Below are 12,366 nucleotides of genomic sequence, written 5' to 3'. Positions count from 1 at the left end.
AAGGACTTCATAGTCCATTTCTATTCCAGGAAGTACCAAGAGGAGAATGTTATTCCAGTTACTATGAATTGCTATATGCAGATACTAAGCAACTGTTGAATTCCATTTGGAAAAAAAAGACAAAACAAAAAAAACCAAACATTTTTCAACTGAACAGCATTTATAGAGGATTTTCATCCAGTGATGGAAGAAAATAGTATTTATCCAGTGGTCTGTAGATATGATCTCTAACAATTTTTATTCAGAAATTACTTTGAAAATGTTCAAGCAGCAGCTTTTAAGTGTTTTTCACATAATTAAGTTTTTTGGCTTTTCCAATATTTTTTCTACTTTTGTAGAATTGCCAATGCCACTCCTATCCCAGGAGATTTGCTGCGAGAGAACACAGATGAAGTATTTCCTGATGAACAGCTCAGTGATGGAGAGAATGGTATTCCAGTTGGTGTCTCACCAGAGAAGCTGCCTGGGTCTCCTGGGCATCAGCGTTCTCAGGAAAAAGATGTTTGGGAAGAAATGGATGCAAACAGAAACAAAATAAAACTAGGGATTTGTAAGGTATTTACAAATTTGTATTGTGAAGATTTACAAACAACTTTCTGTCCTCATGGTACACAGTAGAATATCATTAATAATACAGTCATGCTAGTATGCATTACTTAGAGTGATCTAAGTAAACAAGATTTCATGGTAGAGTTTACACTTTTTATTAGACTAATGTGTGTACTAGAAAAAGTAGACAAGCTTTTGGGCTTTTCTGGTCTTTATGATTAATAATTTGCTGACAATTTTAAACTTGAGTCTCTTTCAAGCTTAATCTGAGAATTTAGTTTGCTATGAGAGTGACATAGTTTGTGATGTCATTGGTATCATTTCTTAACGTGATCGTCATATTCACGTTCTTCAGACATCATTTCAATTCTTGCTCAGTGTGTGAAGCCAAAGCAGATTTTCTGTATTTTGCGAGTAGAGTTTGAATACAGAAAATACAAAAAATGTTTTAGTATTATTTATTGTCTTTCAAGTGGCAAATTAACATTAAGCATGATTGGTAGTACCCTTTTAATTCATGTGGTGTTTCTGCTTTGGTAAGATATGGTACTTTTCTACTGATGCAGAGAGATTAATGGGTTAATCTTTTGGAGACAGAGTTTCTGAAGTTTGACGTGTAGTCTCTTGGGAGTGGTTCCTATTTCCCTTGTTCATTTTCACAGCATTTCATATTTTCAGACACAATCACTAGACTTCATATTCAGAAAATGTAGCTCTTGATATAAAAATGTTTTAAACAGCTCAATAGGCATGTGTTACTGAAATGTTCTTTAGATAGAGAGATGTCCAGTTTTCAGGCTGTTGCGGCTTGTTTCTAGAAAAAAATGTGTTGTGGCAGACCATAAGACATGGTGCCTTTTTTCACTGTTGCTGAATTTATTGGTTTTTTTTTGTTTGTTTGTTTGTTTTTTATTATTCTTTATTTTTACCAAAGAGGGAGCAAGCCAATTGCTCTCATTTAAACAAAAGCAATTTTTGTTAGTTGCACCTGTTGAAATTAAGGATAATCATGATTCCCAAGCTTCAAGTTGTGTCCAGCTAGTATACCAGGTGAAATGCAGTTGAGCTAAGATAAAGTTCTAGGTTGAGGATCATAAGGACAGCTTGGAAACTAACTTTTCTGTAATAAGAGCTGTTGGCTCTGAAGTAGTCTGAGGATGCTTCTAAGTGATTGGTTTCAAACTACTTTTGAGGAAAATTTTAGAGATGGGTATGAAAAATCGATATAGATTTAAGTATATTACTGTTTTCTGTTTTGTTTGTTTTTTTTTGTTTAGACTCTTGTTTTTAGACCTGCCCAGAGCTATTGCATTACTACTGGCACATTACTAGACCGTTTTTTTTCTGTTGTGATACATGCTGAAGAGCATGTCTGAACTATCTCAAATGTGGTGTGAGCTTAAGGAACGTTCCAAATACAAATTGGCTTATCAATGGATAAAATCCTGGATGGTATTCACTATACAATTCTGTGTCTTCCTTTATTTTGCCATTCCTAGTGTGCTATGTTTTTACTTTTACTTTTTGCGTAGGCTGCCACAGAAGAGGAAAACAGCCAGGGACCTGTGAATGGAATGCTTAATGCACCAAGTCTAGGTTCTCCAGTTCGTGTCCGCTCAGAGACCACCCAGCTGGACAGAGATGTCCCACTGGTTCGAAAGCTGCGTTCAATTCACAGCTTTGAACTTGAGAAGCGTCTGACATTGGAGTCAAAGCCAGACACCGATAAGTTTCTTGAGAACTGGTAAATAAATTATTTCTATTTTATTTTTATGCTTAGATTTTTACAGAATATATTGTTAAGACAGTATAATCTCTCTGCTGTTACTCTGTCGATTTACAGCACCTTGCGAAAATCCTGAATGTATTTGCTGAGTTGTGCTTATGCAAGCTACAGCAAACAATATTAAGTATGTTCATAACATTGCTCAACTTACTGATGTTGCAGCTTTACCTAGTCTTTATTTAAAAAACAACAAAGGAATAGAAAAAGAAGGAGAAGACTAATGCTAGTGTAGAGCTAAGGTCATTTTTATAAAAAATCTTCTATTACAGGGTGATGCTTATTAACTTTTCTTCACTGGATTGGTCTTGACATTTGACAGTCATTACAACTCATCCAAAATAAGAATGATGACGTCAGGTGCTCAGTAGAGCTTATGTGGGACTGGTTGCTAGGAGATGAGAAGGACAGCTTACAAGAAGCTGAGTGTTTTGTGGTTGTTTTTTTTTTTTTTTTTTTTTTTAAGAAAGTCAAGTTAAAAGTCTACTTGCGTGTAGCAGATTTGATTATACTAAAAAATGTTGAATCAACGTAAAAAGAAACAAAAACAACAAAACAACACAAAGTTGTTAGAAAACAAAGGTCTTAAAATGGAATTTGAAGACAGAGAAAGGAAAGCTATATCAGAGCTGATTAAATCAAATTTGCCCTTACATAGAAAAAATAAAGGAAAGTAAAGAAAGATGCATTGTAATCTGTCTGAGAGGCAGTAGCTGAGGTGGGACACAGGAGAAGATGGATGAGATGTTGACAGTGGCAAAATCCTTCTAATACACCATTGAGGATTAGTAATTTGAATTTGTTTGAAACAAATTAAGCAAAGCATAAACTGGGAGTCAATCCAAAAAACAGAAACACTGATTTTGAAAGCATCTTCTAACTGCTGTTGGTCAATTCGGCTTTTACTGTTCCACTTGGATTCTTTGTAGCATAGCTTAAATGCAGATGGAAACCAGAACACGGAGCTGTCAATTGCTCATGATTCTCTCTGCCATTCTCTCAGGGTAATTGCCTTGATATGTGTGCAAACTTCTAAGACCACCCAACCATTTTCACTTGCCATTAGAGTTATTTTTTGAAGAAGTGGATAATAAACATCACAGTGAAATAATTGTTTTCTATATTTGCTTCTCTTTTCTTTGGCTTAATTTATGGAATTGCCTCAAGTTTTAGCTCTTTCACTATAGGTTTTTCTAAAACGTGGCAACAATTTTTTAGGTAAATCTGGTTTTCATAAATTGAAAAACTATCAAATGTAGCTTACATCATTAGTAACTAATTCAAATATTTCTTTTCTTAAGTTTGGAGAAGAGGCAGAAAGACTTGAATGCTGCAGCAGAGACTGCAGTTGCTGCTGTTCCTCCTCTTCCTCAGAAATCACTCATTCCTGCTCCTGTGGCTGCCCGCATGGACCATGTTTGGCACTATGATGAAGAATATCTTCCAGATGCTTCAAAACCTGTGTCAGCTGGTTCTCCAGAACAAATTGATGGTGTTGTTGGCAATGGATTTGTAGCTGTCAACTTAAGCTCCTGCAGGCAGGAGATTGATTCTAAGGAATGGGTGATAATAGATAAGGAACGGGACTTGCAGGATTTCAGGACAAATGAAGTTTTAGGGCACAAAACGACTGGAAGTCCCTCAGATGAAGAGCCAGAGGTACTACAAGTTCTAGAGGAGTCCCCTCCAGAAGAGCAGCCCAGACAAGAAGGCTGGGCAGGAAACAGTGTCCATGCCAAGAATCAAACCTCAGGGGTGGAATTTCTTGTAGCCATGGAAAGTCATCCTGCTTCTTCTGAACAGCTTACAGACAAATTGGAACTTCTGACAGGAGCTGCTGGACAGCTTCTTGCAGCCACCCCTACAAGTCCTATGGAAGCTCAAGCAGAAGGAGCACTCACTCCGGTAAGAAAAACACTCGCTGTTTTATTAAATCTCTCTTTGCTCAGAATTATGTGAGGAGATAAGTGAAAAGGCAGTAAGTCAATTGCAGTAGTGTAACAGAAATTCATAGTTTATTAAAAATGGGACTTGATTCTTGAGGGGTGATCTTCCATGCTTTGTTATGAGTATTTACTTTCTCCCATGGACTTGGATAATTGCTCTGCAAGTATGATCCACAGAATTTGCCTCAGTTAAAACATTAACATTCTATTTGTGCAGAGGTTTCTAATCAAGGAGAGTAACACATATAAGCTGGTATTAATTATATTTGTCATACATAAACATAAAATCACAATGGATGTGTAAAATACTGTGCTACAATCCTTGTTGCAAAGGTAAGTTGGAAATGGTACCTGAAATCTCTAGAACAACACCTGTTCTAGAAGTGAGCCAAGTTACGTAAAAGACTATACTTTCCTCCAGGACCTGTACTTATGTACATCTGTGTGGAGGCAGCATGACATGCTATTTGAAACAGGTAGGACAGACTACCTTAATCTTCAAAATATTTGTTATGCAATGTTTGAAAGGTGCTATGGGTTATTTTTTTTAAAGCAGTTCTGTGGTTGAACTAATTTTACCTTTCATAAATAAAGTAATCTCCTTAATCTGACATTCTCTATGGTAGTAAATTAAAGTTGACTAAAAATGATAGCTCAAGGTAAATGTCATGCTGTATTTTTTCTGTAATGCCATCAATTCTTTTTTCTTTACCACAAACTTTTCTGTCCACTATTTATCTCTTAGGGCTATACTTGTTACTGCCAGTGCAGTTCAAAACAAGAGACACAATTATGGGAGAAGGCAGTAGCCTGAAGAGTCTATACTCTGCCTGCTGGTTGGATATTTTTACCTCTCAATGTGTACAACTGCTGCCAAAGCCGTAGTATTCAGATAAGAGAGTCTCCTTTGAACCGATGTAAAGATAACAGTAACAAATACTACAACCCCTTGGTAAAACCTGTTATGGCTCAAAAACATTTGTATCTCACATTGTATGATTTGGTTTAGCACACGCTTCCTATTGTATGTTGGACCACAAAACCAAACTGGGAAGCAGAGTACAGTTACATGACAGCAATGTGAAATGCTCAAGATAGTATGATTCCAATAATAAAAATGCTTTGAAAGACTTTGCGTAATTTTAATAGTGAAGTTGGTGCTGTGTTTATGAAATGATAACAACCTTAATTAGATTTGAATGTTTTTGTTTAGTAGTTTTGTCTAGATATTTCCTTCCTGACAACAAGTACAAGTAATGGGCAAAGGGCCGTATTTTACTCTTCTGCTAATTTCAGTTATGTTGAATCTGTTACTAAGAGATTGGATCCAAGAATGTAAGTTTGGGACCATATATCAAGTGACTTAAAAGAAGTGTTACTGAAAGGGGTTAAAGATAGATGTTGAAATTTCAGAGTATAGTATCTTAACATAATTTCTGAACAGATTATTCATTTCAAATGGCTTGAAACCATTCTTATCTTCAGAATCATCATGATTATTAATATACCTCCCATATGGATTTCTATTGACCTTACTTCATTATCACTTAGGAGAAGATATGATGAATTATGGTCTTTGAGTTTATTCTGAGAGTTTGACAATTCAGATAGCTTTTTTGTTTTTGTTTTTTAAATATGCAAGCACTTAATTTAATGTTACATAAGTGAATGGATGTAATATTTTTAAGTAGTAGCAAGGATGTTTCTGTATAGGAAATTGAAGGTTTCTCCCCCCCCCCCCCCAGTTTTATTTTCTTCTGAGGGTAAGAAATGGCTGATCTGTAGTCCTTCCATTTGCAGGTAATTGCTTTTCAGGATATCATGTGTATACCTGGTTTTTCTGTAATTGGTGATAATATCATTTCTTACCAGTTACACACAGCATCAGTGCTCCTATTAAGAATGTGAGATTGTAGCAGTTCAAGAGGGAAATCTGAGCTCAAAGAGTAAGAGAAAAAATATGTGAGTTATTGGTTTGGGATTAGCAAGTTTTAGGCTTAAAAAAACTAGTCAATTATGCAATTATTTGTGGAAATGCATGTATATAAAGAGATAATTTTCTGGTTATCAGACATGGTTCTTCAGTCACACAGAACAGATTACCCAGTAAATACCAGTTTGATGTGTCTTGGTCATGGGCATGCAGTCAATTTCTGTTGAATTACTCATAGCATGCTGGTATGTATGTGCTGACTGTATGATTTCATGTTGGCTTTATGTAGAGTTTGGCTTCAGCAGGACAGGCAGTATCTGATTTACAGTAACATCTGCTGCTGTTAAGTAAATTTGTCAAAAGAATTGGAAGTGATATAAACTATTCAGAAATTTACATTGGAGCAGCACTTAGCATCCTATTGCTTTTTTCTTTTTCTTCTTTATCTGGTTCTAAGAGTTTAATGCTGAACTTGCTGTGTTGCTAACTATGGCCTCATTAATTTACTATCTCTGTATTGAATTGCAATGACCTCCATATAGTGGGATGCACAAGACTGTTTGCAACACAAGATATTTGTCAAGCAGTTATTTCAGCATAAAAAAGAACAATGGTGTTAAAGTAATCCAATATTTATCAGCTAATGCCTGTTTCAAGTTCAATTTAAATTAGACAACAGTTTACTCTGGTCACATTTTCTTGGCAACCTACTACCAAATACATATATATGCATGGTTATAGAAGTTATTTAACTGTGAATGCGCTTATTTTTATTACTTAGAAATGTAGCTGAAATTAGCATTTTATACATCGAGTTCTGTTGTATCAATAAAACTGCTCTTAAATTTTCATTTATTGGAGGGTTCTTAGTTCTGTAGTGTTCCTCTGCTTTATATTCTCGGTTTCTGTTTTCATGAGACACTGGAAATAATTTTTTTCTTTCCTTCATTTGAACGATAGATATGTAGTAAGGGAACTGAAGCTTTAGGATTGACGCAAGTGGGAATACCTTTTCCTTGGAAACCGCAGTGCTGACAAGTGTGCTCTGTTTCCAAGGAATACAGGTTAGAATTGCAAGTATCACAACAGGAAATGGAAAATCATATTTGTATAGCTTGCAAAAAAAAAGTTTCCATATCTATACTGTTCCTGGATTTGTCCAAATATAATTGGAACAAAACACGTAAGCCATAAACAGTAATCTCACTAACAGGTATTTAGATGTGTCACCACTTATTCAGCAAAGGTAAAAGCCTTGGAAGGGGTCAGTTGGCTTCAGAATTGTGCATCAAATCTATAGGTTTATTAGAATTACTGATAATCAATTAGAAAATGTACTTCCTTTAAAATTATTACTTTGGAACACTTTGACTTTACCATTCCTGTTGTTTTTGCTCTTTTCTAAGTGCTTGCTTGATATGATACAAAATGAAGCAGATGTTGATGGATTCTCTGGGCCAGTGTATCCTGCAAATTCAATTCCATGTTTGGGAAATTTCATTCTCTAATGCTAATCTTGCTGATTAATCCCTTCAGCTATGGTTCTTAATATACACTGCTATAGCCATAGTTATAGTCGTGTATTTAAAGCATGCAATGGGTGCATATGCTAAAATTATTATCATAGAAAACAACGCTGTTGAATGGATATGCTGAGTATTTGTGAGGACCAGCCAACAATCAGCTGGCCTCTCTATATGGCGTCCCTGGAACTGACTGTGTTAGTTCATTAAATGTGCCCTAGGTTCTGACTGACTGAATGACAGGAGCCAGCAGGAGAAAGGATGCTCGCTTCTGACTAGGATGTTAGATTTTTTTTTTTTGAATTGATGGAAAATATGGTAATAAGACTTCAAAAAAATAACAGCAGCAATCAAAAAGAAACCTCTTAAATTATTAGCTTTTACCATGAGAGGGAGATTGCAATGCAGTCTCCTAAGAAAATGCATATATGCAGAACAGAAACAAGAATTACTACAGAATTGATTTCTGAACCTTATTTTTTCCCTGCCATGTTCTCACAGCTCAACTCATCTCATATGCTGCATTTCTCCACTCCAAGAATTTCAAGTCCCATCCTCCGCACCATGAGCCCTATAGCCTATCTGTCCATCCACCCGGACCCTCTGAAAGAGGCTGGTTTACCAAGGAGTCAATCAGCTGAGAGCCACTCCTCTTCTTCCCGCTCAACTGGTCGTAGGCAGCTTCCTGTCATTCCCTGTGGCAACAAGTTTCCCCCTGTCATTCGCATCTCAAAAGCACAACTTCAGCAGGTGAATAAGTCTTGTCTTCATAGAAATGACTGCGTTATAGCAGTCATCTGCAAAGTTTTTTAGTTGCTCTGCAGAGTTTGGTACTACGTGCATATGCTAGTCATACTGCTACACACAGTGTCTTACAAAATGCTTTGGAAGATAAGATGGAATAAGAGAATGAGAAGCAATCTTATTAAGGAATTGAGGCAGAAGTTCTCATACGAAGATATATGTAATCCCATTTAGAAGTGGTTACTCTGGATCACAGGTTACTGTGATCTGGAGCATCAGATATTTCTGGAAGATAGATTCCCATCCACAAAGGGATTTTCTCTTGGAAAAGGTAGGATTAATAAATCTAAGAAATATATATATTTTTTTCTTTCACAATGGAAATTAAAATCTTTTTTTTTAATTTAAAACTTTTCCTATAATCTATCATCAGTAGCAGGTAGATTTTGAATTGGGAAGCATATTAAAATTTGGACTACTGTAAATTATTTTAATGTGTGGGAATAGGATATAAGTTCTACTTACAGCATCAGGAATTTCAAGAACTGTTCTATGCTTACAACATATAAAGGAAAGATGAGAACTGCTGTGTTAATACCTAATGGAAATATCATTGGAGAAAGCAGAATTTTCATAATTTTGTATTCCCAATTGATTTACATCACGAAGATGAAGAAGACTTGAAATCAAATTAAAGTTTAGTGTAATTTGTGTGTTATTAACGAAATTGTTAAAATTTCCTAAGCAGCATCAGCTTACATTGCCTGTAAAGCAGTATGACATGGCATTAATGCTGTAACATATCATCATCATTTTACCATTAATATTTCATTTGGATTATATTTTATGTTGTCATTTTTTTCCAACATATCTTTCAGTATAACTTTATCTATGTGAAAGGTTTATTTTTCTCCATGAAATGTGCACAGAAGTATTGATTTTAAAAGTTAACCATCATCATTAGGTTCTTTCAAACTTCAGTAGGATCAGTGGTGAGAGATGACACAGGTGAGTGAATATTGACTAGGGAAAAGGACTTTGGAGAAATTAATCATTAAAAATTAAGCTTGTATCACAGGATACGAAATGGATGGGTTTTTTTTTGCCTGTACATTTGCAATTTAAATTTTTCAATTAGAATGTATCGCAGTTTCCAAGTAATTTCCAGGCTCCTCACAATACTCCAAGTAGGTTTTCATACAGAATCTTCTCTGGCTTCCTTAGTATACCCAGTAGTTGCAATATTAAAAGTGGCTCTGAAGTGATATACTCTTGTCATGTGAAAAAGAATAGGTATTGTGCCAGGTGCTGCTACTGAGCAGGGTGAGAAAGGGAAGGGATGAAGATTATATGCAGGATTCGCAGCCTTCTCTCAAAAGGACTTGGTAAGTCCTTTACTGCTTTATTCCTTTTCCTTGATTTTTGGCACTCCTGGTTTTACTGAAAGTGTCATTTCCAGAGTTTCATTTGCTGTGGAAGTTACAAGCATGTGAATCTTCAGTTTATTTCCACAATGAAAGCCTTACGTACTTTATGGCTTACTGAAGAACTGAAATAATTTTACAGATCATCCTCTTTTTTTACCTTTCAGTGATGTTAGGTACTTAGCAAGTTGGAAACTCCAGCAGCATGAAAGATGAATATGCATGTTAGTAACCTGAAGCTTTTATCCAATTAAACGCTAAAAAATATTTTATACTATTATGTATAATTCTGTATAAATATTTAGTACTAAATATATTGTGTTTACTGCCGCTTGCCCTTTAATTCAGCATTCATACCTAATGAATTGCAGAGCTCAGAGATCTTTGCTGTTGAATTTTGTTTCATGTACTAAAAACTAAATAGTGATACATTTGTTCCTGAAATCAGGCAAAGGAGTTTTCTTTCCTGATTGTTGATGAGGGAGGGTTCAGGAACTGTATTGCAGCCTCCTTTGCTTTGACATCAGATGGATTTGGGTAATGAGATTTATGTATATTCCTCATTCACTAGAGCAGTGAGGGTTATAGGATGTAGGTCTACCTTTATTTAAAAATAAATATACATATATATATATATATATATATATATAAATTAGATAAAGATAACTCTTCTCTTGCCCTACATATATGATGGAGGAGAATTGGAGTATTTTTCTTTTCTCCTTAGTTGCTCAACTTGCAGCATTAGAGCTGACAAAGGCAGAATGAATTCTTTGATGTTACTTGAATCTGAAAAGAGAGGTCACAGTGCTGCTAAGTATCCTTTTCTTGAATAGAGTATAAAATTGTATAGCAAACCTCCATGAAATGTAACATTAATTTCTGTGATTTTTTTTAAAGTCGGGTAACTTATCTGAACATTGTTCATTAGAGAAATAATAGGATGGTGAGTGAAGACCATGGAAAAGGAGATGGAAGCGTAATAATGACTGGCCAGAGCTGTGTGTGAAAAGATTGCTTAGGTAGACATCCTGCTAAAAGTGAAACTATGTCTTGAGAAACAATCAAAATCAGTGATCATTTATTTATTTATTTCTATGTTTCTCAGTTCTAGTTCTTCAATAAGAACATGAAAATGTTTTCTAGCTGTGGCAGTCTGGCAGTCTTCTATTGTACAACAGCCAATTTATAATTATTTTAGAATTCAGCTTTTAATGAATGTAGATTCCATATTTGTATATCATTCTGATGTTTCTTCATTTTTTTTAAGAGCTTAATGAGACGTGTACAAACAGGGCTAATTTTAAATTCATGATTTTATGGCTGTTTATTCTGTTAGGGAATGGTAATCTGTCTCTCTTGTGTAAAGCAGTTGGAATTGGTTAGCACTTTCACATTTATTTTCTCATAGGTCTTATTTTTCCCAGTAAGCCATCTTGCTGCAGTGTTTTTAAAACTATGTTATAGGCATATAGTTACAGTATTAGCTACAAAGTACTTTGAAATCTTCCCACACAAAATACTGTGGAAATGCAAGCCATCATGTCCAAGAGGGGAGACATAATGCACTGATCTGAGTTGGAAATTTTACCTTGATTTCTAAACTTGTGACTGGAATTCAAGTGCATACGGAATAATAAGGTAAGACTTGTTGACATGTTCAGGGGATATTTAGAGAAAGTATGTATGTCCCATATATTGCTGTCATTTTATTTTGGGTGTTGTAACTGCATCAGCCAGGGGTTAACATAAATGTAAAATTCTACTAATTTTCATGAACTAATTTTGTCAAGTTTCAAAAGTCTGCAATAAACAAGAGATGAATGTTTACGCTCATGTCCACATTTAATAATACCTTTCATACTCACAAACAAAAAAAGTGAACTGCTCCTCTCTTGTTACCTTGTTCTTGAAAATGATTTTTAATTTGTTAGTGTTCTTATAGTTGCCATGCACTTTAGGATTGAATTAGAGCTCAACTAGTTAAAGCATTAGTTAGGCATTTTGCCTGTCCATTAGATATATCATAAATAGATATATTTGTTAAAAAGTCCACTTTAGAATTTGTTTCAAGACAAACTACATTACCAAATAGGTGTGTCCTGGAAGGAAAAGGAGGGAAAGGCTTTTCTTTGCTCAGTGAGTCTCCTTTTCAGTGTTGCCACCATTCAAGTTGTATGTAGCAAAGAGACTTCTGCTTTCAGGATCTACAGAACAGTCACACCCTACCCTATCCTGATGTAAACTATATTGGGTCTGCGTGAAGTTTAAGTGTTTTCCCAAAAGTTTACCATTTGCTGTGATGTTACAATTGTCATGGAAAGTAGTTATTTGATAATGCTTATGATCAGGTTCAGAGGCAAGCTCAGATCCAGAATTCTGTTTTCAGTTTTTACTGTTAAGTAATTTGAAGGGCAGTCAACATATGGTTACTAACTATAGTGTTGTTGTTTTCTTTGTTAGT

The 12,366-nt window shown here is 35.2% G+C and overlaps 1 protein-coding gene across 2 annotated transcripts in view; it reads left to right on the top strand.

Moving 5' to 3' along the window:
• The window catches only part of TTBK2 (tau tubulin kinase 2), a 76,966-nt gene that overhangs the window by 50,437 nt on the left and 14,163 nt on the right, over window positions 1–12,366 (top strand). Inside the window, exons 11-14 of one of the 2 annotated variants that reach the window (XM_042864321.1) lie at window positions 339–555; window positions 2,082–2,293; window positions 3,634–4,237; window positions 8,236–8,484. In XM_042864321.1, the coding sequence (XP_042720255.1) occupies window positions 339–555; window positions 2,082–2,293; window positions 3,634–4,237; window positions 8,236–8,484 (1,282 nt within the window). The remainder of the gene's footprint in view (window positions 1–338; window positions 556–2,081; window positions 2,294–3,633; window positions 4,238–8,235; window positions 8,485–12,366) is intronic. The other variant, XM_042864331.1, reaches the window with a different exon arrangement.

The sequence above is a fragment of the Lagopus leucura genome, unplaced genomic scaffold (assembly GCF_019238085.1).
Source record: "Lagopus leucura isolate 7727_CA_CO unplaced genomic scaffold, USGS_WTPT01 Super-Scaffold_1, whole genome shotgun sequence".
NCBI lineage: Eukaryota > Metazoa > Chordata > Aves > Galliformes > Phasianidae > Lagopus > Lagopus leucura.
Note: the sequence above shows the minus strand (reverse complement) of the source record. Positions and strands in the feature narration are given on the sequence as shown.